Source organism: Salvia hispanica, chromosome 5, assembly GCF_023119035.1.
Source record: "Salvia hispanica cultivar TCC Black 2014 chromosome 5, UniMelb_Shisp_WGS_1.0, whole genome shotgun sequence".
Classification (NCBI taxonomy): Eukaryota; Viridiplantae; Streptophyta; class Magnoliopsida; order Lamiales; family Lamiaceae; genus Salvia; species Salvia hispanica.
In genome coordinates this window covers 19,596,550-19,619,049 of record NC_062969.1, presented here as the reverse complement: position 1 = coordinate 19,619,049, position 22,500 = coordinate 19,596,550, and the positions used below count along the sequence as shown (strand labels likewise).

Here is a 22,500-nt window from a genome sequence, read left to right as displayed (position 1 = left end):
CTTAACTCACATAACACAATTTTTCTTAATCTCCGTGCCGAAAAGTTTTGTCTCCATTACTATGGAACGGAGGGAGTACTATTTTGGTAATGGATCGCATATATTACTAACCCATCTCACTCATATTTTATTATGAAACTAATATATAAAAACAGAACATACATTTTACTAACTTATTTTTTCTATTTTCTATTACATTTCTTAAAACATGTGTCAAGTCGACTCGAAAACTTAATTATGAAAGGATGGAGTATAAAATAAAGATAAATTAATTAAGATAGATAATGAGAAGATAAGAAAGAGAAATAAGAGAACACAAAGATGATTAAATTTATCCAAAAAATCCAAAATAAGCAAAATGAGAAAGAAATATTTTCGAAAACAAAAACCAATAAATTGGAATGTTACTCTAGAGACGTTCTACAATTCATTTATATAAAATCCCATAAATATATAACATTTTTTTCTTTTAAATTGTTTTATTAAAAATGAAACGTTTGCTAAAATGGAAATAACATTATTTCTATTTTTTTCATTTCTCTTACTTTATTTCTCATTACTTCACAAAACAACACTACATAAAATCTCAAATCGAAAAACAAATGTTTCATTTCTAGTGGGACGAAAAGAGTATTATTTTCTCTGTCTACCATTTATAGAATCGTTTTGATATTGCATTTCTTTTCGTCACGAGATTTAAGGAAAAATATTTTAAATGAATTAAGTAAAAAAAATATAAAGTAGACAGAGAGACGAAAAGAGAATAAAGTAAGAGAGAATAAAATATTTTTTGCCAAAAAAAAAAATGAGTCATCTAGAATGACAGTGATCTAGAATGACAGTGGAGGGGATACTTTTTACAATACAAACCCCGCACAATACTATTTTTCTTTTATGTCCACAATCCATTATAATATTAATAGTATAAAAGATAGACTCCATTTGTGACAGCCCGCTTTCCTAGGGTATAATAAATGCGGCGACTGCTACCAAAACGGACTCAAAGAAATGAATGAAGGCTAGGGTTTCAATTAAAGAGTGTTGACCGAAAGATTTGAAAGAACTATCAGAGTGTTTAAAGCAATAACTTAACCTCGAAACTCGAATAAAAAGGAAGGTGTAATAAATGACGTTCAACAATGTCAAGAGTATGACATAGTTTTCCAAGATAAAACCACAAGATAGTCTAAAACCTCTGACTCGAAAGAAGAGTGCAACCTATCCGAAATAAGCATCAGTGTATCAAACTCAGCGGAAAACGACCAAGAGAAAGAGTAGCTATGTATGAAGACACAACTACGCTTGATGTTTCAGATATCCATCTTAATTAATTATCATGCTCAACACCCGCCACCGCTCGTCATCGTTCAACCTGCACATAAGGAAAACACATGCAGGGCTGAGTATTTTGAAATACTCAGTGAACTCATTGCCAAAACATTTTACAAGTTATGCCACCCTTACCAAGTGAACTCGAGTTTTACAATTTATCAAAATAAAATATCATCGAGTATCACAAAATATTTTCATAGATTGGCCAATCAAAATAACTCCCCATTTTCTCATCAAATTCCACATCCACATATCACAATCTTTCCATGGTGCGACGAAAGCGTGGCCACGCTTTTCGCCCACGAGACCGGCCGACTAGCTAGGACGGCTCCCGATCCCCTCGTGTACACAGCCTGGTAGGGTTTGCGGCCCATACTCAGACCCGAATTCGTATATCATATCCATAGCCCTATAGCCCAATGGAGCGAACTCACAAACTAGGCATCAGGCACACAATCTCACAATAAAACAAACATAGGCATGGCATAACAGTTAAACCACCCTTATAGCTCCGATAATTATCTTTGACAAAATAAAAGAGAGTTTTTGAGAGTAAAGCCCACCTCGACTGCTTAGATTTCAAGTAGTTTCGCTTTTCCGTTATCTGGCTTCGCAACCGAGGTTTCACCTTTAAATTCACATAGGCACATATTCACAAATTAGCTTCAATTATGACTCTTAACTTATGCATGTCTCGTTACTTCCCTCTTTCCCATCGATTCACCTTAATCTTCATAACTTATAATTCCAAGTCACACTCATCACAAATTACTAATTTCAAGTCACGCTTAGCTTACATATATTTCTTAGCATCTCAACCCTAGATCTATCATCATATGTCATACAAAAGTATTTAGCCATCAAGCACACACTACACAACACACACTCACACGCATAACACACACACACGACACACACACCTCACACACTCTCGGCACACACACACACACACACACATGTTCCCATATCCCTTCTTATCCCTTTTTCACTCAATTAATATGCATGAAGGTTCAAGAACACCGATTAAATCGGTTGGAAGAAAAAGAAAAGAAGGGGTAGAAGAAGAACAACATAACTCTTAAGCAAAAATACCTTTTTTTAGAGAAAATCAATTAGTAGAAATAAGGTAGAGACTTGGTTCTTCAATATCCTCGGATTAAACTTCGATTTCTTCTCAAAAGATGAAGGATTTATGGAGTAAAGTGTAAGAAAATTGAGAGAGTATGAAGAAGAAGAGAGGGGGACGAAAATATGAGGGGGGCGAAAATAATGAACTAGGGTTGGGGTCTTGGCTCTTATTTATAGAGTCCAATAAGATCTTTAGAATACATGGTAAGATTCTATTTCTCCACAATTAAATAAATAAATAAATATTATGGAGTAGGGAAGAAGAATTAACAAAAATAGAATAGGGTATCAAGACATGAAATTTTCGAAATATATGGCTCCCAATTAGCCAAGATTTCGTTTTGGTATATTTTACGGAGTAGAATAAAATATCACGGAGCAAAATAAATAAATATAAAAAGGAATCCTCCCACTTGGAGAATGAAACTAGGCGTGTACTATGCTTTAATTAAGGCATGTGATTTTTTTATATTAACTAGAATAGGGTAAGACAAGATCTCTTGAGGTATGGAAAGATTTGGTAGAATATTTAAATTCTAGGTATGGAAGGAAATCAAATAAGGGATCAATTAAAATAAAAATAATTCTTTCCTTCCCACAATAGGTGATTTTCGAAAATCACCAAGGAATAAGGGGGCTCGATTTTTCTCAACAAAAATAAGGAACAATTGGGTCTTGGATTTAATTTGGATAAATATCCCAAGAATTAAATTAAATCCGGAAAAATAGAATTTCCTTCTCCAAAATCATAGGGGTCGAAAATTCCAACTATGAGGAATAGGGTTATAGTATTTATGGAAATTTTCTCTAATATTCTCACTCACCCTTAATAATTAAATTATCACATAAGACTCACATTTAAAACAAATAATTTCACATGCCACATCACATAGTCAACAAATTTGACTTTTCAAACTTCCCGGTCAAAGAAACTCATGCAATAAATTCACTTCACTTATCAAATAATTCGCATCTTCCACGTCATAAATAATAAATTCTAGGGCTCTAAAATTAGGGTTCTAAAATCCGGGATGTTACATCCTACCACACTTAGAAAAATTTCGTCCCGAAATTTGGTACCTTTTTCGGAAAGAGTTCCGGGTAAGGCTCTATCATTTACTTTGTCTCTTTGCTCTATGATTATATCCACCCTTCATCGGTTCATCCGCCACTAGTCACTGTTTTTTTTCCCCTTCATTATTGTGGTCAATGCTGTGGATTCCAATGTCTGAATTTGTAGTACTTTTTTACAGACTTTTGACACTATTATTTTATAGACTTTTACAGTTGAAACTGGAATCAATTTAAGAATTCGCAGCAATTATAAAATTCACTCCAACATCAAATTCTTTCTCATTTTGAGAGATATCCCTCCTGAGGAAGTAGAAGTAGGCCAATTTATGTTTTTTCTATATTCATTTAGATGGAATGATGGTCAGATTATCTTATCAATTTCAAATTCAAAGAGATGAGCCATCACACTTATCGGAATGGACGGCATTGAAAAATTTTCGCATACGGTATTATTTTGCTTTATTAAACTTCGAATTCTACTGTTTTATGTTTGTATTCTCATATTTCATTCTAGTACTAGATTTACTTATTCATATATATTTCTATATGAATTGACTACTTGCTACCAATTCTATGTTCTAAATTGCTTTTGATTTTTTGGGAACCCGGTTTCCATTTTGTGAAAAATATCTCAGAAGAGTCTAAGTGGATGAGTAGTTTGAAATGATTTTTGAATTTGAGGTTTTAATTTTAGGTCAGTTTTGATTATAGTTTTCGATTCTATGTTCTAAAATGTGTATGTCTTGTATTTGAAGAATTTGTGGGGTGAGTTTATACTAACCTAGTGGTTGGAAATCATGAATTATATTGACAATTTGGTAAATACACTTCAAGATGGATGCTACTATGCTTAGTGTAGAATGGGGAAAATTGAGGTTAGCATGCAACATATGAGTGACGACAAGAAAGTCACTAAGCGTAGCTCAGTGTCAGGAATGATTATATATGATTTTTGTGTGTTTAGTTGATTCTATTTGAGGCTTTTTTCCATGTATGTACGTGGTGAGAGTAAATATCCGCCACTTGTACTATATAAAAAAAAATATATGTAAGGGAAAACGGTATTTTGGTATCGACTCTAATAAATAGGGTGGCGAGGGAACCGTTAGATAATGATCTAGAAGATGAAGCCTACATTCAACGGGCACGTATGATTGTGCTTGTGCTGTTGGGGGGCTTGATATTACCCGATGGCTCAGGGTATAAGATACCTCTGATGTGGTTGACCATACATTAGGATGTTGGGGCTGCCTCTATGATTAATTGGGCGAGTGTTGCACTTACTACGTTATATCATACTCTTTGTGAGGCTTCCATGGATAAAAGGAAAGACATTGGAGGTCCGACGGTACTCCTACAGTTGTGGGTGTGGGAGAGAATGCCCACTTTGAGACCCGATTTTGTGATGACACGTATGCATACGGATAACACTGCATGTGCATCGATGTAAGTTTATTGTTTAAGTATTTTGTGTATTTAAAGTATTGAATTTTTTTTTGAATTTGGTATTGAAATTTGTTAGGTATTGATTTTTTTTGTTGAATTTGGTATTGAAATTTGTTAATCATTGAATTTTTTTTATTGAATTTGGTATTGAAATTTGTTAATTATTAAATTATTGTTGATTTATAAGTGCTCTTTTTAAGTGATTCTATTTATTTGGTTTGTATGAAATTTTGATTTATGGTTAGAGAATGTCAAACTTTGATTCATATATATTTATAGAATTTTTGGTTTATAACTGAATATGTTGTTAATTGTTGATTTTATTAGGGTAGTCATATATCTCGTAAGGCGTGGACAGGCGAGGAAACAACTCCATTCAATATTTGGCGCTTTGAGGGGCATTTTTGGAAAATAGATAATCATCACATATGCGTGATTGATTATGTCTGCAGATTTGGTTTTGGTGGAGTTTATTATCTTGGGAAGTCTCTAGATGTAGATCATGCTTTGATAACAGGCTTAGTTGAACGTTGGAGGCCAGAAACACATACCTTCCATCTTCCTGTAGGAGACTACTGTTACCTTGGACGTTCAAGTGCTATGGGTCTACGTGTAGATGGATTTCCTTTTACAGGAAATGGTTATTGTGAATATGGGTGAAGAATCTATGTGGTAATCTGTTGGGCTTCTATCCACATCAAAGTGAGATAAAGAAAAACGGTATTTTGGCATCGACTTTAATAAATAGGATGGCGAGGGAACCGTTGGATGATGATCTAGAAGATGAAGCCTACATTCAACGAGCACGTATGATTGTGCTTGTGCTATTGGAGGGCTTGATATTACCCGATGGCTCAGGGTATAACATACCTCTGATGTGGTTGACCATACTTCGGGATGTTGGAATTGCCTCTATGATTAGTTGAGCAAGTGCTACACTTACTACGTTATATCATAATATTTGTGAGGCTTCCATGGGTAAAAAGAAAGACATTGGAGGTCCGACAGGTGTGGAAGATAATGCTCACTTTGAGACCCGATTTTGTGATGATACGTATGCATACGGACAACATTCCATGTGCATCGATGTAAGTTTATTGTTTAAGTATTTTGTGTATATAAAGTATTGTTTTTTTTTATTGAATTTGGTATTGAAATTTGTTAAGTATTGATTTTTTTTATATTGAATTTGGTATTGATTTTTTATAGATTTGCAAAAAATTTATAATGATTTTTTTAATTGTATTTTTAAAACTGCATTTATATTTCTTAAACCATTAGACAATAGAATTATTTTAAAGAAACTAACTTTACAATTTCTCAACCAACAGTTAACAGCATGAAAAAGAAAAAGTAGATATAGCTCATAAAAAATGAGAATGATTGATGATGATAAATGGATGTCAACCAATGGTGTACATAAAGCTGCAAATCAATTTATAAAAAGTGATGCAAAGTGTATTAAAATACAAAAATAAAAAAAGAATTTAGAGATAGATTAGGCATCCAATATAGCTAATTTGGATTAAGAGCTTCTCTGCATCTCAAGGTGAAGTTTGAATTAGGCAATTAGATTTATTATCATCTCAGTCTTGGGCCATGTTCTTTGAAAAGAAAATCTGAGATAGAGTGTGCATCCCAACCATAAAGGCACAATTTCCTTTTTTCACATACTGTAAGTGGGGTAAAAAGAGAGGGTTGTATCTAATGTGTATTGCCTGTTGTGGAAAAAAAATAGCTTATTCTCCTAGCTTCATCCCTTATAAATAGAGCCAAAATCTGTAAGCATTCTCCCACGCAAAAAATTCAAATAATAATTTAATTTCAAAGGCTCTTAAGAATCAAGAGGCCACGCAGCAATCGATCAATTGTGTTAGCGAGGCCACGCACCAATCGATCAATTGTGTTAGCGAGACCATACAACAATTGAGGGTGAGGTGGAGCTAGAGACGGATGCCAGAGAAGTATGTCGCAGTGAGATCGAGCGTAAGGTAGAAATAATTCATGGGGTCGATCGAAGGAGGCGAAGCGCATGCTGTGTAAGATGGAAGCGACAACCGCTTGCTCAACGGAGCCATCAAAATGGATAGTTTAATAGTGAAGCTACATTGGCCAAATGGGCTATGCAGGCCCAACCCATGCGCATAATGCCCGAATAATTCAATCACGAAACTTTGAAATTGTTATCCATTTAAAGCAAGTACATTTCTTAGCAGAGTCAATATCAACTTTTAGACTCTAGATATTGATCATTTTGTGTTTTATTAGCATTGGTTATTTAGAATCATAAAATTATAGATATTATGTTTATATAAGTAATGGGATTGTCTTTGTTAATTTAGTGTGATTCATTCGTTAGTTCTCAATTATTGAATGATTGGTTGTTGTAAAATTTGAGATGTTTGAGCATGTAGATATATTTATAGATAAGTTATTTTTGGGTCTTACTAATGAATTTGTATAGATATTGCTACATATAAACTATAGCATTTGAACATAAATTGGTTCCTTATATATTGAATTTTTGATTATATATTGTAGCCGGTAATTGGATTGGATTCGACTTAATTTTATTGGTTTCTTCTGGTCTTATTGTATATCGATTGAATTTGTAGAGCCAAAATTTTCATCTTTCTTTAAGGGTTCAGTCTTATTTTATATATTTATTATTTTTATAAAATTTTATTTCTCTTTCATTAATTTAGTGCTAATATTTAAATTTGTATACGTTTATGATTGGTTATGTACCGTGAAATTAAAGAACAATGTCTCAATTAAAAACACACATATATGGAACCGTGCATTGAAACCAATTTCAAAAAATCATACTGTTCGTATCCATCTATATCATAATCAAATACATTATGCTTTGTGTTTGACAACTACATAATCATGTAACTCCAATCATATATCTATATAAAGATATTTTGTCACTCGTGGAAGTAATAAATAAGTTCTTCGACTTAAATTTGCATTTCAAACATTTATTAATAAATTTCCCCAAGTAATAAAAAGGCAAAACACATCCTTAAATTCCTGTACTTTGATTGTTTATTTCAATAGGTCCTTATACAATTTTTTCGTTTTAATAAGTCCTCGTACTTTTATATTCGATATATTCCCATCCTTATTTAACGGAACCGTTAACTTTTCCGTTATAAAATAATACATCATATATTAATTATTTAAATCTATTCCACCTAATATCCTAGTTGGAAAATATCAACCAAACATTAAGAAAAAGATAAAACAAGAAAAAATGATCTAAGAGAGAAGAGCGAGGCTGTTGGCGTTGAAGAGGGCGATGGAGGCGATCCCCGAGCCCACGGCGGTGCCGTTCACGAGGGCGAGGCCTTCCTTGGGCTGGAGCTCGAAGAAGCCGCCCTTGACGCCGGCGAGCTTTAAGGCTTCCTCGGCGTTGAGGAGCTCTCCGGTGGGGCCCACGGCCTTGGAATTGGGCGGCCGGTCAGGAGCCCAGCGATGTAGGAGAGGGGGCACGAGAATGCCGGAGGCCGTGATGTGCCGCGGAGAGGGAGACATGGGGATGTTCTGGTTCAAGAATTTGGTAATGGCTTCAAGGATTTCAAATCGGATGCTGGAGTAGCCTTCGAGTAGGGTGTTGATCCGGACCAGCATCGTCGCTCTCGTTGCCGTGTGCGGCAGCGTGTGGTTTGATTCCGTTCCGTTTCCAAATATTCCAGCGTTCAAGAACCTGTTGCCATTTTGCTCTCATTAATTTCTAATTGAAAAGAACAGCAACTTTAAGCAGAAGACCACTCCACAAAAAATTGGTTCTTGAATTTATTGGGTGTGATTATAGCTCTCTTAGCGTTATACGATACCAGGCTGCAACACAGTGTTTGAGGGAGAAAGAGAGAGTGTGGGAAGGGGCAGTTTCAAAAAATTGATACTCATTTTCCGACTAGGATATTAAGTGGAATAGATTTAAATAATTAATATAAGATGTGTTATTTTATAACAGAAAAGTTAACTGTTCCGTTAAATAAGGATTGGAATATATCGAATATAAAAGTATGAGGACTTGTTAAAACGAGAAAATTGTATAAGAACTTATTAAAATAAATAATCAAAGTACAGGGATTTGATGATGTGTTTTGCCTAATAAAAATTCACATGCATACTACAATATCCATCACATTCGACATCATCATGCTTTATAGTCAAGTAAAAGCAATTACATATTCACATAGCATCTCACATTTCATATAATTCCAACATTTTTTTCAAAAGCCATAGCATTAACTTTAAATTCCCAATAAACAAAAGTGCCATTTTCACAAAGACAATCTTTTTCAATTTAATTCCAAAAATTCAATCATTTATCTCGAAAAACATGAAAATATTTGTACCTCTTCTTTCGTAGTTGGGCGTGACGAGTTTTGGTTTTGAGGCTTCGACGTTTAATACTTTAGTCTATCGATACAAGTCTAGACTATGACTCACAAAAGACTATTGGGTCCAAAGCGGAATGAAACTTGGCTCTGATACCAAACTGTCACGACCACCCTTTCTATGGTTAATAAATACGGGTGGTCGCAATTAATGGAACTTTTAAGAAATAGAAATTTTTTTGGATGGGTGTCAATTAGACCTGCCCAAGGTTTACCGAACCGACGGTTAAAATCGAAACCGTAACCGACGGTTATGGTTCCGAACTGAAACTGTGAGAATTTACCCGAACCGAAACCGTTGCTTTTTGAAACTTGGTTCGGTTCAGGTTCAAAAATTTTCGAACCGAAACCCTGCCAGAACCGACGGTTCCGGGCAGTTCCAAACCGGAACCTCGAAAAATTGTGAAATCAAGCCGGAACCGCAAAAAACCGGGGGTTCGGAACCGTAAAAAACTGCCGGAGAACTGCCGGTTTGGAACCAAAACCGAAACCTGCGGTTTTGGAACCGGAACCGTAACCGCAAAACACCCTAGCGGTTCGATTCCGGATCAACAATTTCTAAAACCAGAACCGGCGGTTCCGAACTGTAACCGTCGGTTCCTGGACCATGAGCACTTCTAGTTTCAATAAAGAATTTGACTAAAATTTTTAATATTCAAATAACAGAGAAAAAATAAGAGTAATGCCTTAACATTTAAATGCAAAGACAAGGGTTATCAAAATAAATAATCTAACAGTAAATGAGGCTCCAAAACGTAATTGTGAAAGGTAATAATATCTTAGCGGAAGCGTTTAAGAGAAAGAGTGACATCATGTATGATGACACGACGACACTCGAAGTTCAAATAAAAAATCAACCAGACTTCAAATTTAGCTCAACACCACCCAGCTCGTCACCGCTCAATTTCTCGGTAATATGCAAAATGAAGATTCATTCTCTCCTTTCTCTAATGCTTTTCTCGATAATATGAAATCTGTATCTCATTTTCCCGCCCAAATTTGTTTCTCTAAAGCTGTCACTTTATATATTAAATTAGTATCACATTCGTGCGATGTACTCCCTCCGTCCCAGATAATTCGTCTCAGTTTTCCATTTCGGTCCATCCCACATAATTTGTCTCATTTCACTTTTACCATTTTTGGTAGTGGACCCCATATTCCACTAACTCAATCCTACTCACATTTTATTATAAAACTAATATATAAAGGTAGGACCCACATTCCACTAACTTTTTCAACCCATTTTTCATTACAATTCTTAAAACCCGTGCCCGGTCAAAGTGACCCGAATTATCCGGGAAGGAGGGAGTATAACTCAATTGATTTTCATCACTAAATATATATTGAATTAATACTAAAATCAAATAAAACTATATTATCAAGTTGAACATCATATTCACTCCAACTCTGATAGCACTTTCAAACTGCAATAACCCTGAATCATGAGCTTTACCCCATGAAAAATTGCATTTACAGCTGGTTAAAATAATATCCTACAACATAATCACCCTCTTAGGTAGATCTCGTCTATGTAATTATCATACACCTACTGTGCAACCATCACATCGTGCATTGTTACATATTATCCTTCTCATCCATTATCCCCTACCTAACCTTGCGAAGCTCTAACACATATATTTTTATTTATACAAAAATACAGAATTATGATAGAATTATGATATTTGATTCAATATTCAAAAATTATAATGTACATATATACTCGTTATTCGTAAATATTCTAATCAATAACTGATAATTCGATAATTATCTTGATTCAAATACAAATCACATTTACTATTATAGTGCTCCTACATATAAACTAGTTTTAAAATATTTGTTCGATTCGAGACTAGTGAATATTGAAATTGAAAATACGGACAACTCAAATATCATTTCGATTAAAATACTCACGAATATGAAATCAAATCTCGATTTGTTTATAAAACTATGATACCTCCATATATATGCACTCTGACACCTAGCAATATCCCCAAATGCATGCACATTGTCTAACAAGCGTCTCATCTTCACAACAGATCCAGAAAACCTCCAAATGTTGGTCATCGTTATGTTAGGTTTGGTATACTGAAAAGCATGTTTCGAGCAAGTTTCGCGCGAATAGAATCTTGCTTGTATACGTAAAACTCTACAATCCACTTTTAACCCGATTCAATATTATTCGAGCAGTCTCGCACGAATAGAATCACTATTATTATTACATTGTGTTTGCTTGTGCATTTATAAGATGTTTTACAAACATTTAAATGCATAAGAAGTAAACAAAGTCTAAGTCTTTTGCTTAGTAGACCGGTTGTGTGCGGCGTCCACTTTAAGGTAACACGGTCAGATCTATGCAATGCTTTGCAAAAGAAAAAGAAGAATTTCACAACCTAGATAGGCTTTGGCTACCTATCATGAAAGGTTGCAATGTCAGTCCGCATATTTCTAAGCCTTACTGAAATAAGATGACATTGGTGTGGTATAGCACTGAACGGATCTAACAGCAAGACGTGTCTTTATGCTATCTATTGAAAGACTTGGTCTTGATAAAATACTATTTCTTAATCTACATAGGTTAGCATTGAGCATACGGTATTGATTATGCACTACTTTGACTTATCAAATGGTGCGAGTTTTTCGCAACCCAATAATCCCGATATATTGGGTAGTGGTGATTAATATCTAGCGGTGCTAGGATTGCTATTATGTTGAATCGTGCGCGAGGTGAGTCTCGTTTGATAATGTCCTCAAGAGGAGCTCGAACAAGGTATTATTATTCGGAAAACTGGCCAGTTGGAGTTTTATTACTCTATGAATAATAAATAAATGATTCTTGCTAAGTCCACTCTTGGAATTAATAAGATATTAATTAATTAAGTCCATAGCGGACATTAATTAATTAATGAACATTTATATCTTAAGCGCGAGAAATAAATAATAAACAAAGTGGAAACCCGGATTACTTGTAATTTCGGATTTGGATGGGGAGAGTTCAATATTACTTCTGTAGTGACTGCTCGTAATATTCCAATATAAGCTTGTATTAAATTGTGGGTTCAATTTAATTAGTAAAAAGCTAATTGGGGGAGCCCATATCCAAAACCTTCCATAGATCCCTATCTGAGCCCAAAAGGAACTTAATATAAATAGGAGAATAAAGGAGACAGAAATCATTCATTATTATTACTCATAATTTTCGTCCCCCTCTACCTAGAGGAGTTCGAATTTATCTCCTAATTGGAGAAGGATTTCTTCTGTCTTCTTTATTCGAGTCCTAGTATTTTGATAAGATCAGCCCACCCTGATATCGAGATACAGTTCGAGAACCAGAGAGAAGATCCGTGGTTTAGTACTCAAGATCATCATCGTGGAGAAGGCGCAAGCAATCGTCGATTCTTTGGAGAATCAATATCGGTAACCCTAAACCGTAGAAATCATGTTTAGGATTTATATTTTCTAAGCATGAATTATTTGCGTTCTAGCATGCAATTATCTGTTTAACATGTGAATTGATTAATCGCATAATCGGTCAAATAGATCCGTGTCTGATTTATTTGTTTTGTATAAGTCTTCCGCTGTGCAAGGGGCTCCTAACCCCATCATGTTATAGCTACCGCATGCCATATATATATAGTCAAAGAAAAAGAATTAAAATTAAAATTAAAATAAAAAAAGTTGTATATTTATAATCAAATATATATTCCACAACCTTTGACTTGTCTCACTTAAGGATAATGTTATAAGAAACCTTTTCACTTTCCTAAGTTTAAAGGAAAAGAACTACAACAACATATATATATTGGACAAAGAATTAACTTTCGAAGACATTACGTAGAATAAAGGTCAATGTTGGTTCTAAATATATGATCAAAATATAAATTTGGTCCAAAACATTCACTTTTTTGAAAAACAGGTCCATAACAAATGAAAATGTCGACGAATTAGTCCTTTTTAACGGTTCCGTAAAAAACCTAACAATCAAAGCTAATTGCACAGTGGCATGACCGTTTTTTTACGGAACCGTCAAAAAAGGACCACTCCGACAAGAATTTCATTTGTTATGGACTTTTTTTTCAAAAAGTGAATTTTTTGGACCAAATTCGTATTTTGGTCGTATGTTTAGGATCAAAATTGACTTTTACTCTGTAATGTATTACACGATCAATTATCCTTGCAAGCTTTAAAATGGGAATTTAAAAAGAGTTTACTACTTAAATATTGTAATTTTTTAATTACAATTTTAATTTTATCCTTTTACTTGTCCCATTTAAGATAAAAATAAAATTATTTTTTCTAAATTACATAACTGTGATTAACGTACGTTTTGTGGATAATTGTGGTGATGATAATAGTAATTAATATTTGTGTAATTAATATACAATCATACATGTATTAACAAATAGTAAGGATATTTCTGAAGCTGTCGTGGATTATACTAAAAACAATTTTAATTAAATTATAATTTTTAATTTAATATAATATTTTTATAAATGTCTTCAAAACTCTTGTTTTATATATGTATAGATATAGATTATAAGTTTTTTTATTAACTATTTTATATTAGTGATTTTTTGTATTAAGTACACATTTTTGAGGTTTGATTTTTATGTTTATTTGAAATTTGAAAATATTATAATTAAAATTTGTTTTTGGTGGAAGGCGATCAATTTTGGTATATTAACTGCACATGTGATTCATTGAATTACTTAACCATATAAATATAGTCACTAAACAAGTTGATAAGGATGTGTGTGATACTTCTAAAAAGTATTCCTATAGCTCAAAGTAAACAAAATTGTCAGACAAATTTAGGCTACACCATATACTTAAAGAAACTTGTTTGATTGATAAAAAAGGGCAATCTGACTTCTAGTATTTATGATATTTACAGTAACCCTAGCCAGTAGCTACTCCAAACATGTCGCTATGCATATCTTAGATACGTTGGAAATCGTCATTTTCAAACAAATATTGTACAATTTCAATAAAATTGTGTTGATACACTCGTTTGTAGCTGTGGATGACATGTGTCATGTCATTGTGTTAATATTTTTAATGTATTACGTTGACATCAAGATAATCACGAAAATTGTTAGATTCAACAAATTGATGATTTTATTCCTTTCACTATAGCAAAAAAAAAAAAAAAAAAAAAAAAAAAAAACTTTTAAAGACATTTTTAATACATTTAAGAATGCTAATTTGTAGTATTTCTAAATTTACCATCAACGCTTCTAAAAATGTCCTCACTGTTGACATCCCAACTTAAATTAGAGGATGCAAATAATGGAAGTGTCATAAAGAATTACTCCCTCCGTCCCACAAAAGATGTCACATTTGTGGAACGGCAAGGGATTTTAGGAGGTTTGGTTTTGTATGTTAAATGGAGAGAGAAAATATAATTTTTATATTCATGTGAGAGAAAACTTTTTCCAAAAAGGGAAATGTGACATCTTTTGTGGGACAGAGGGAGTAAAAGATTAAGTTAATTTGTCTTTAATTTGGAACGTTTTCTTTTACGTCTTAAATTGTTGTTATTTTTTGAAAAAAATCCTAAGGAAATAATTGCGTCTCGATTCTTTTTTTATCATTAAAAATTAGTTTTCTTAATGTTTGTTGATAATTTTTGTTAAAATATATTAATATCTGAAAGCTTTAGTATATTGTGAACTCATTTTCAAGTGGTCATTGATTGATATTGGCTATGCAATAGAGTATTATCTGTACTTTAATGCATTGTTTGTTTTATTTTATACAAATACATTTATTATAATATATTAAAAAATATTATTGATATTTTCAATTTTACAATTTTTATAAAAATCATTTATTAATGATTGAGATTTTATGAATAAAACACATTAAAAATTATTTATGTTTGAATATAACTATATGGATATCATGTAGTATCCCTTCAAAGAAAAATCATATAGTAATATCAATTCATAATGAAATTAATAAACGTCCATATATTGTTTTGTATAAAATAAGTAAACTACAATAGTGTGTAGGTTTGGCGCAGTAGGTAAACTGTTTGGATTAGAGGTGCATTATCTCTTAATCAAATAATTTAATCTCTAGAGATAAATTAAATACAATTCCATTCTCATCAATATTTACTATAAATAGGGTTGAGTCCCTCATATTTTACCACACCAAAACCAAAAACATCCCACACCAAAAAACATCCTTAGAAATGGCCTTAATTATGGTGGCTCTCCTCCTCTTCGCCGTTGCAACTCCTCTGGCCCACGGCCAACCGCTGAATACAATCACAGTCGGGGGGCGAGTTTGCTGCACGCCCTCCGGTAACTGCTTGCCAGGTGCAACGGGGATACCGGGAGTGCCTGTGGTGCTGAACTGCTCCGCCTCAATCGGCGGTGGCACGATCACGGTTGGGAGGGGCGTCACCGGTGTGAATGGAGTCCTTAACATTACTGTACCCAACCTAATAAATGACACGCTATTCACCATCCCCGCCATCCTCGGTGGAACCTTACCATGCAGCCTCATCATCACCCTTCCTCTCAACCAAACCATCTGCCCAGTCCTTAACACTGCCACCGGTGTCTTAACCGCCATTCCGGTTATTGTTGGCTCTGTGCTTTCGCCGGTGCTTGGATTCATTCTGAATACAGCGGTGACGCTTTTCATCAGGATTAATATTTGATGAGTTCTCATTGCTGATATACTCTTCTAATTGTAGTAATGAATATGAATAAGCAATAAGTATGCTGCTATTGTTGTATGTGTGTGTGTGTGTGTGTGTGTGTCAATAAACAGCAATTATGCTCTTGTCGTGTGTGTGTGTGGGATGAGCTAGTAATATGTATCAGAAGCAAGCATTCATTATGAATGCCTTTATGAATAAAATATATTGTTAAATTTGATCGAGCTTGTTTTAATTTGTACACGTATTTATATATTATGGGGAAGATTAGTTATGGAGGTTACATGCATCTTCATTTATTTATTATTGCTCTTTTTTTTTTCTACATTACAAATATGATTATACTTAAAGTTTTTACTTTGTTGATTGGTATATTGTTTAGATTGCTTGCAAAGTTGCAAAACCTTTCACAGTGAATCTGTCACGACCCAACTTTGCTAAGTATAACTAAGCTCATTGGATTATGACTTGGGATGGAATAGAAGGACAATCTTTAGATAAAAAGGATTTTCACACACAATACTCGCTTAATCAATACTCGATTATGCAAAATCGAGTTAAGGTTCTTACAATACAACATAGCACACATCAGAGTTTCTTTAGAAATAGGGATCTCAATTTATGGAATAAAACAGCGGAAGCGACTGGAACGCGGTTACATGTATGAAGACATGAACCTCCGAGAGTAGTACACACTAGTAGGGTAGATTTCTTTATTCGGCATACAGTAGTAGGATAAGATAGTTGATTCAGCACACTCCACTCCATCAGAGCTCAACCTGCACATTTAGAAATACATGCAGGGCTGAGTACAGGGGTACTCAGTGCACACGTTGCCGAAAAATACAATATATAAAAACAAATATTGTCAAGCCATCATACAAGTAATACTCGGGGTTTTTCTGAAAATGACCCAAGCTTACTAAATTCTTTTACTTTAAAAGTTGACTGATCAGTCTTAGTTCCTTCTGTAATTCGCCATATCTGAACTTTTCTTCTGGTGCCGGGAAAGTGGCCACTTTCCACGAGCACCGGACCGGCCAACCCTCTCGATGACACACGGTCCATGTGTACACTAGTCCGAGTAGGGACTCTCCCCTTGCTGGGACCCGAATTCGATTTCTTACTTTATTTGGCATAGCACATTCGGTATAACCAAACAGATAGGCATCATACATAAAACAAAACATTTAAGGCATGACAACATTATTTTCATAATTAATCATCATAAAACAATACTTTATACTTTTATCCATTGTAGGATAAGAAAGTGCACCTCGTATGCTTCTTACTCCGTATGACAATATTAACCCACTTGGAGTTAAATTCCTTGCGATGGACCTTGTCCAATAAAAGATAATAAACTATTTAGCTTCAAAGAAATAACAATAGCGGATGATATGCTCTTAGGATATGCATCCTATTTTCCTTCTCTCTTTCATAAACTCATTCACTTTAATTAAACCCGTAGATTTAATTATTGGTATTAATTAATCGAGAGATTAATTAATTTAATAAACTTGAGGATTTACATACAAACCCACTTACTCAAAATTAATTCAAGAGAATTTTATCTCGAGCGATTAATTCAATCATAAATAATGAATTCCAAATAAGGACTAATTAATTTTAGTCTAACACTCATTTGATATTTGAAAGGCCCAAAAGTCAAGGGAGCAAAATCATTATTTCAATTACCTACTGAGTCAAACTAGCTGCTATACGTAACTTCTTTCTTATCATCATTTATCTCTATTCTCTTCCTAACTCTCTCTCTCTCTTTCTTTTTCTTTTCTAAATTTTCGCCACACAAGGTGCAGCCTCGAGTTTCTTCACGATCGGGAATTCAAACAACATCCGATTGTCACGAAATTTTAACCAAAAGTAGAAGACTCATAAAGGATCATTCTTACCGAAGGAGATCAAATTTTAACGGTTAGATTTTCCAGAAATAATTTCGGAAGTGGCTGTCGGTTTCTACAGTAGCAGCGTCGATTTTCTATACGATCGGGGGTTCAAACGTAGTCCGATCGTTCTGAAATTTTAAAGGAAGGTAAACAACTTATCTGACTTCATTATGACCGAAGGAAATTTCATTTGAACGGTTAGATTTTTCGTTATAAACTTCCGAAGGTGCTGGTCAAACATTTAGGAGTTTTTCCTACTTTTTATGTGATTCCAAGACTTTGCACAAGTAGTACGTAACTTTGGCTCAGCATGAATTGGCACATGAATTTGAAGATTGATTATCTAGGAGCATGCTTGGTTGTGATTCTATGTTCTATATGAATTCATGCTAACATGACATGTTTATAACAACTTGAAAGGATTTAGCTCGTGGTTTGATAATCATTACCTCGAGAGGATGATAAGAGATTTCTATGACGAGACTTGGAATCCTCCTTCCTAAAGAGAGTTTGAACACTTGGTATCGGGAGGTTGGGAACTTCTTCGTCTACTTGCTCGAAAATAAAAGTTTGGAAGTGAAAGAGAATTTTGGGTAGGCGTCGGTAATGGAAGCTGATACCTTCCTTTATACTCTAATTCTCTACACAAGTTATGGCTGTGCGTCTTTCTCGGTAAATTATCCCAACATCATCATTGTTTTATTTAATTTCATCACGTTTGCAGAAGTAGAGTCAAGGAGCTTGTTTGATGGCGGAGCTCCCGGGATGGTGCAGGTGGTAAAGAAGGTCAAGTCTAGGTACTATTCATCTCTTCCCCACTTCCTATTCTTTTGCCCATAGGTAGATATATATTTATTTTACTACTTACCGTGGTCATTTTCTTATGTAGGAGGTTTTTCTAAAATGGAAGCAGGAGTTACTAATCGCTCGCGATGTCGGACTTTCTTTTATCATTGTAAACATTCAAATACCACTTGTTATTTTATGCATCTAGATTAGTGCATCAAATATGTAATTAGAACGGGGTATTACATTCTACCCACCTTAAAAGAAATTTCGTCCCGAAATTTGAGCGGTGTAGGCGAACAATTCAGGATATCGTTCCTTCATTTTATCTTCGAGTTCCCATGTTGCTTCCTCTTGTCCGTGGTGTTTCCACATAACCTTAACTGCAGTGATGGTTTTGTTTCTCAAGTGTTGTTCCTATTTCAAACTGTAATTCAGTTCGGCGGGCATCAGCATAGGACTTCTGTCTATCTTGTGCTTCCTTGATTCGTCCACGAATTTGGCGGACGATTTCAATCATTTCGCCTACAGAATCTGGGCCTAAAATTCTTCATTCACCGACTTCATCCCAGTAAAGTGGTGATCTGCATTTCTTTCCGTACAAGGCCTCGTATGGCGCCATATCTATGGTCGCTTGGTAATTATTATTGTAAGCGAATTCTATTAATGGTAGAATTGGCTCCCAATTTCCTCCTCTATCAAGCACTACTGCTCTAAGCATATCTTCTAACATCTGGATCGTTCTTTCGGACTGCCCATCCGTTTGTGGGTGAAAAGCTGTACTAAAATTCAGTTTTGTGCCTAATTCTTCTTGTAAGCTTCTCCAGAATCTAGAAGTGAATTTTGAATCTCGATCCGATGTGATTGACACGGGTATTCCATGGAGACGTATGATTTCACGTACGTATAGTTGGGCTAGTTCTGAACCGTACGTAATGGAAATTGGTATAAAATGGGCACTCTTGGTGAGGCGATCTACAATTACCCATATGGCGGTATTTCCTCGCTTGGATTTGGGTAGTCCCGTCACAAAATCCATTGTTATATGTTCCCATTTCCATTCGGGAATTTCCAGCGGTTGTAGTTTTCCATAGGGCCGTTGATGCAGAGCCTTGACTTGCTGACAAGTTAAGCATCGTTCAACAAATGATGCTATACTTTTCTTCATTCCTTCCCACCAAAATTTCTTCTTCAAGTCGTGGTACATTTTAGTGCTCCCAGGGTGGGCAGTGTATGGCGTGTCGTGGGCCTCACTCAAAATCTCGTCTCGGAGCTTCTCATTGTTAGGAACACACAACCTTCCTTCAAAGGTAAGTGCACTATCTGTTTCTTCACGGAAATTCCCTTGATTGCCCATCCTCACTTTCATCCGTATCTTTTCCAGTGTCTCATCTCTTCTCTGTGTTTCCACTATGCGGTTTCTCAAGTCTGGTTCTACTACTAGAGTAGCTATTATTCCTTGTACTGTCTCGGGCGATCGTACCATTTCCAGACTCAGCTTGCTGAATTCTTTTATCAGTTCTTCTTTTTGGGTGAAAAAGGCTGCTAAGGGCTGGGTCTTCCTGCTCAAGGCGTCGGCTACAACATTGGCCTTCCCAGGATGATAGTTTATGCCACAGTCGTAGTCCTTTACTAGCTCGAGCCATCTCCGCTGTCGCATGTTTAGATCCTTCTGTTCGAAGAAGTATTTGAGGCTCTTATGATCTGTGAAGATTTCACATCGAACTCCATAGAGATGATGTCTCCATATTTTTAGTGCGTGCACTACAGCAGCTAGTTCTAGATCATGCGTGGGATAGTTTAGCTCGTGGGGACGGAGTTGTCGTGATGCGTATGCAATCACTTTTCCATTCTGCATCAGGACACAGCCGAGTCCATTCTTTGATGCATCAGTGTAGACGACGTAGCCTGTTCCCGGTTCAGGGACCGCTAGTACTGGAGCAGTGGTTAGCTTCTCTTTTAGTAGTTGGAAACTTTTCTCACATTCTGGAGTCCATGAGAATTTGATGTTCTTTTGAAGTTGTTGCGTCATTGGCCTTGCAATCTTGGAAAATCCTTCAATGAATCGCCTATAGTAGCCAGCCAATCCTAAGAAGCTACGAATTTCATTTGGGTTGGTTGGCGACTTCCAATTTTGTACTGCTTCTATTTTGGCTGGGTCTACTCGGACTCCCTCTGCGGTTACGATATGTCCAAGAAAATTTACTTCGTCAAGCCAAAATTCACACTTGCTGAACTTGGCATAAAACTTCTCATGTCTGAGCGTGTCCAAGACAGCTCTTAGGTGTTCCTCGTGTTTCACCCTATCCTTCGAGTAGATGAGTACGTCATCTATGAATACCAAGACAAATTTGTCGAGGTATGAGTGGAAAGTTCTGTTCATTAAATCCATGAAAACAGCTGGGGCATTTGTTAACCCGAATGGCATTACTACAAATTCGTAGTGGCCATATCTGGTTCGAAAGGCCGTCTTAGGTATGTCTTCTGGCCGGATCTTCAGCTGGTGATAACCGGATCTCAAATCTATCTTGGAGAATACGCTGGCCCCCTTGAGTTGATCGAACAGATCATCTATCCTTGGTAGAGGATATTTATTCTTGAGAGTCAGCTTATTCAGTTCTCGATAGTCGATGCACATCCTTAGTGTTCCGTCCTTTTTCTTTACAAAGAGTACGGGTGCTCCCCAAGGTGAGACACTAGGCCGGATAAAACCTAAGTCCATTAGTTCCTGAAGTTGGACCCTGAGTTCTTCTAACTCCTTTGGAGCCATCCGATATGGTGCTTTTGAGATTGGGGCAGATCCAGGTTCAAGATCTATGGTAAATTCTAGTTTCCGATCTGGTGGTAATCCAGGAAGAGTTTCAGGAAACACGTCTAGATATTCGCGCACAACTTTCACATCTTCAGTTTTTCTCTCAGCTTCTCGTTCTTCCTCAGATAGACAAGGTAGGCAGGATGGCCCTTCCTCATGAGAGTCGCGGCTTGTAGGGCGGAGATTACGGATTTTCGCTTCCCCATACTAATCCCATGAAAGCTCGTTGGTTCTTTTCCAGGGGACTGGAAAGAAATTTGTCGTTGATTGCGTAAGATGGTGGCATGGTTTTCGGCTAGCCAATCCATCCCCAAGATTATGTCAACGTCTGACATTGACATGACACTCAAGTTGTTGGCTATGAGTTTATGATTTCCAAAAGAAAGTTCTACGTTCGAGCATAGGTATTTGATTTCCACAATGCCTCCTATTGGCGAAACTACTCTAATTCTAGGTTCGGCTGGTTTTGTAGGTAGTTGTAAAGTATTCACGCAGAGTGCTGATATGAATGAATGCGAGGCGCCAGTATCAAACAGAAGAATGATAGGTATGTCAAGTAATTTTCCCATACCTGCCAAGTTCCCTTTGTTCTTCTCAGACTGGTTCCGGCTTAGTGCGTAAGCTTTGGCTTGTGATGGAAGGCTGGGTCGTTGTGGCTGACGATGTAGGTGTTGCTTATTTCCTTCCAGGGCATGCATTGCTCTCAGTTGTGGCCTTGCTCCCATCTCTGGAGGTTTGTTGGGACAGTTCCTTGCAAAGTGACCAGTCTTGCCACATGCAAAGCAAGTGTCAGTCCCTGCTTTGCAAATCCCCGTGTGTATCCTGTTGCACTTAGGGCAAGGAGGGAGCTTGGCTTGGTAACCTCCTACCGGATAGGAAGTAGGCGGTTTTCCCAATCCCGGAGCTTGGTTGGGAGTCTGCCATGGTTTCTTC

The 22,500-nt window shown here is 35.8% G+C and overlaps 2 protein-coding genes and 2 long non-coding RNA genes across 6 annotated transcripts; 2 read left to right on the top strand and 2 right to left on the bottom strand.

The window, feature by feature from the left end:
- Nucleotides 1-3,725: 3,725 nt before the first annotated feature.
- On the top strand, nucleotides 3,726-6,124 carry LOC125187742 (protein MAIN-LIKE 1-like). Of its 3 annotated transcripts, XR_007170658.1 has the most exons (3): nucleotides 3,726-3,980; nucleotides 4,772-4,980; nucleotides 5,308-6,124. XR_007170658.1 is itself a non-coding variant. In XM_048084376.1 (2 exons), the coding sequence occupies exons 1-2, from the start codon at nucleotides 3,951-3,953 to the stop codon at nucleotides 5,638-5,640; spliced, it is 363 nt and encodes a 120-aa protein (XP_047940333.1). In that variant the 5' UTR covers nucleotides 3,726-3,950; the 3' UTR covers nucleotides 5,641-6,124. The 3 variants fall into 3 exon arrangements, 1 of the variants encoding a protein (XP_047940333.1); XR_007170657.1 differs by having other exon boundaries at nucleotides 3,726-4,980; XM_048084376.1 differs by lacking the exon at nucleotides 4,772-4,980.
- A 2,120-nt stretch (nucleotides 6,125-8,244) lies between these two features.
- Nucleotides 8,245-8,616, bottom strand: LOC125189575 (phenylalanine ammonia-lyase-like). Its single transcript, XM_048086839.1, has one exon. It carries the CDS (start codon nucleotides 8,614-8,616, stop codon nucleotides 8,245-8,247), a length of 372 nt encoding a protein of 123 aa, XP_047942796.1.
- A 7,938-nt stretch (nucleotides 8,617-16,554) lies between these two features.
- LOC125187593 lies at nucleotides 16,555-17,581 on the bottom strand. The gene is made up of 2 exons (XR_007170635.1): nucleotides 17,339-17,581; nucleotides 16,555-16,841 (listed from the first exon to the last, which is right to left on the bottom strand). It is a non-coding gene; the product is annotated as an uncharacterized LOC125187593 (long non-coding RNA).
- A 200-nt stretch (nucleotides 17,582-17,781) lies between these two features.
- LOC125187592 lies at nucleotides 17,782-19,090 on the top strand. The gene is made up of 4 exons (XR_007170634.1): nucleotides 17,782-18,115; nucleotides 18,390-18,562; nucleotides 18,694-18,766; nucleotides 18,859-19,090. It is a non-coding gene; the product is annotated as an uncharacterized LOC125187592 (long non-coding RNA).
- The last annotated feature ends 3,410 nt before the right edge of the window (nucleotides 19,091-22,500 follow it).

What these genes read in the sequence shown, in the direction of transcription:
- LOC125187742 (XM_048084376.1), top strand. Translation starts at nt 3,951, where the DNA reads ATGGACGGCATTGAAAAATTTTCGCATACG. An exon ending in TTGAAAAATTTTCGCATACG is followed by an intron (nt 3,981 to 5,307) that starts GTATTATTTTGC and finishes TGATTTTATTAG; the next exon opens with GGTAGTCATATATCTCGTAA.
- LOC125189575 (XM_048086839.1), bottom strand. Translation starts at nt 8,616, where the DNA reads ATGCTGGTCCGGATCAACACCCTACTCGAAGGCTACTCCAGCATCCGA.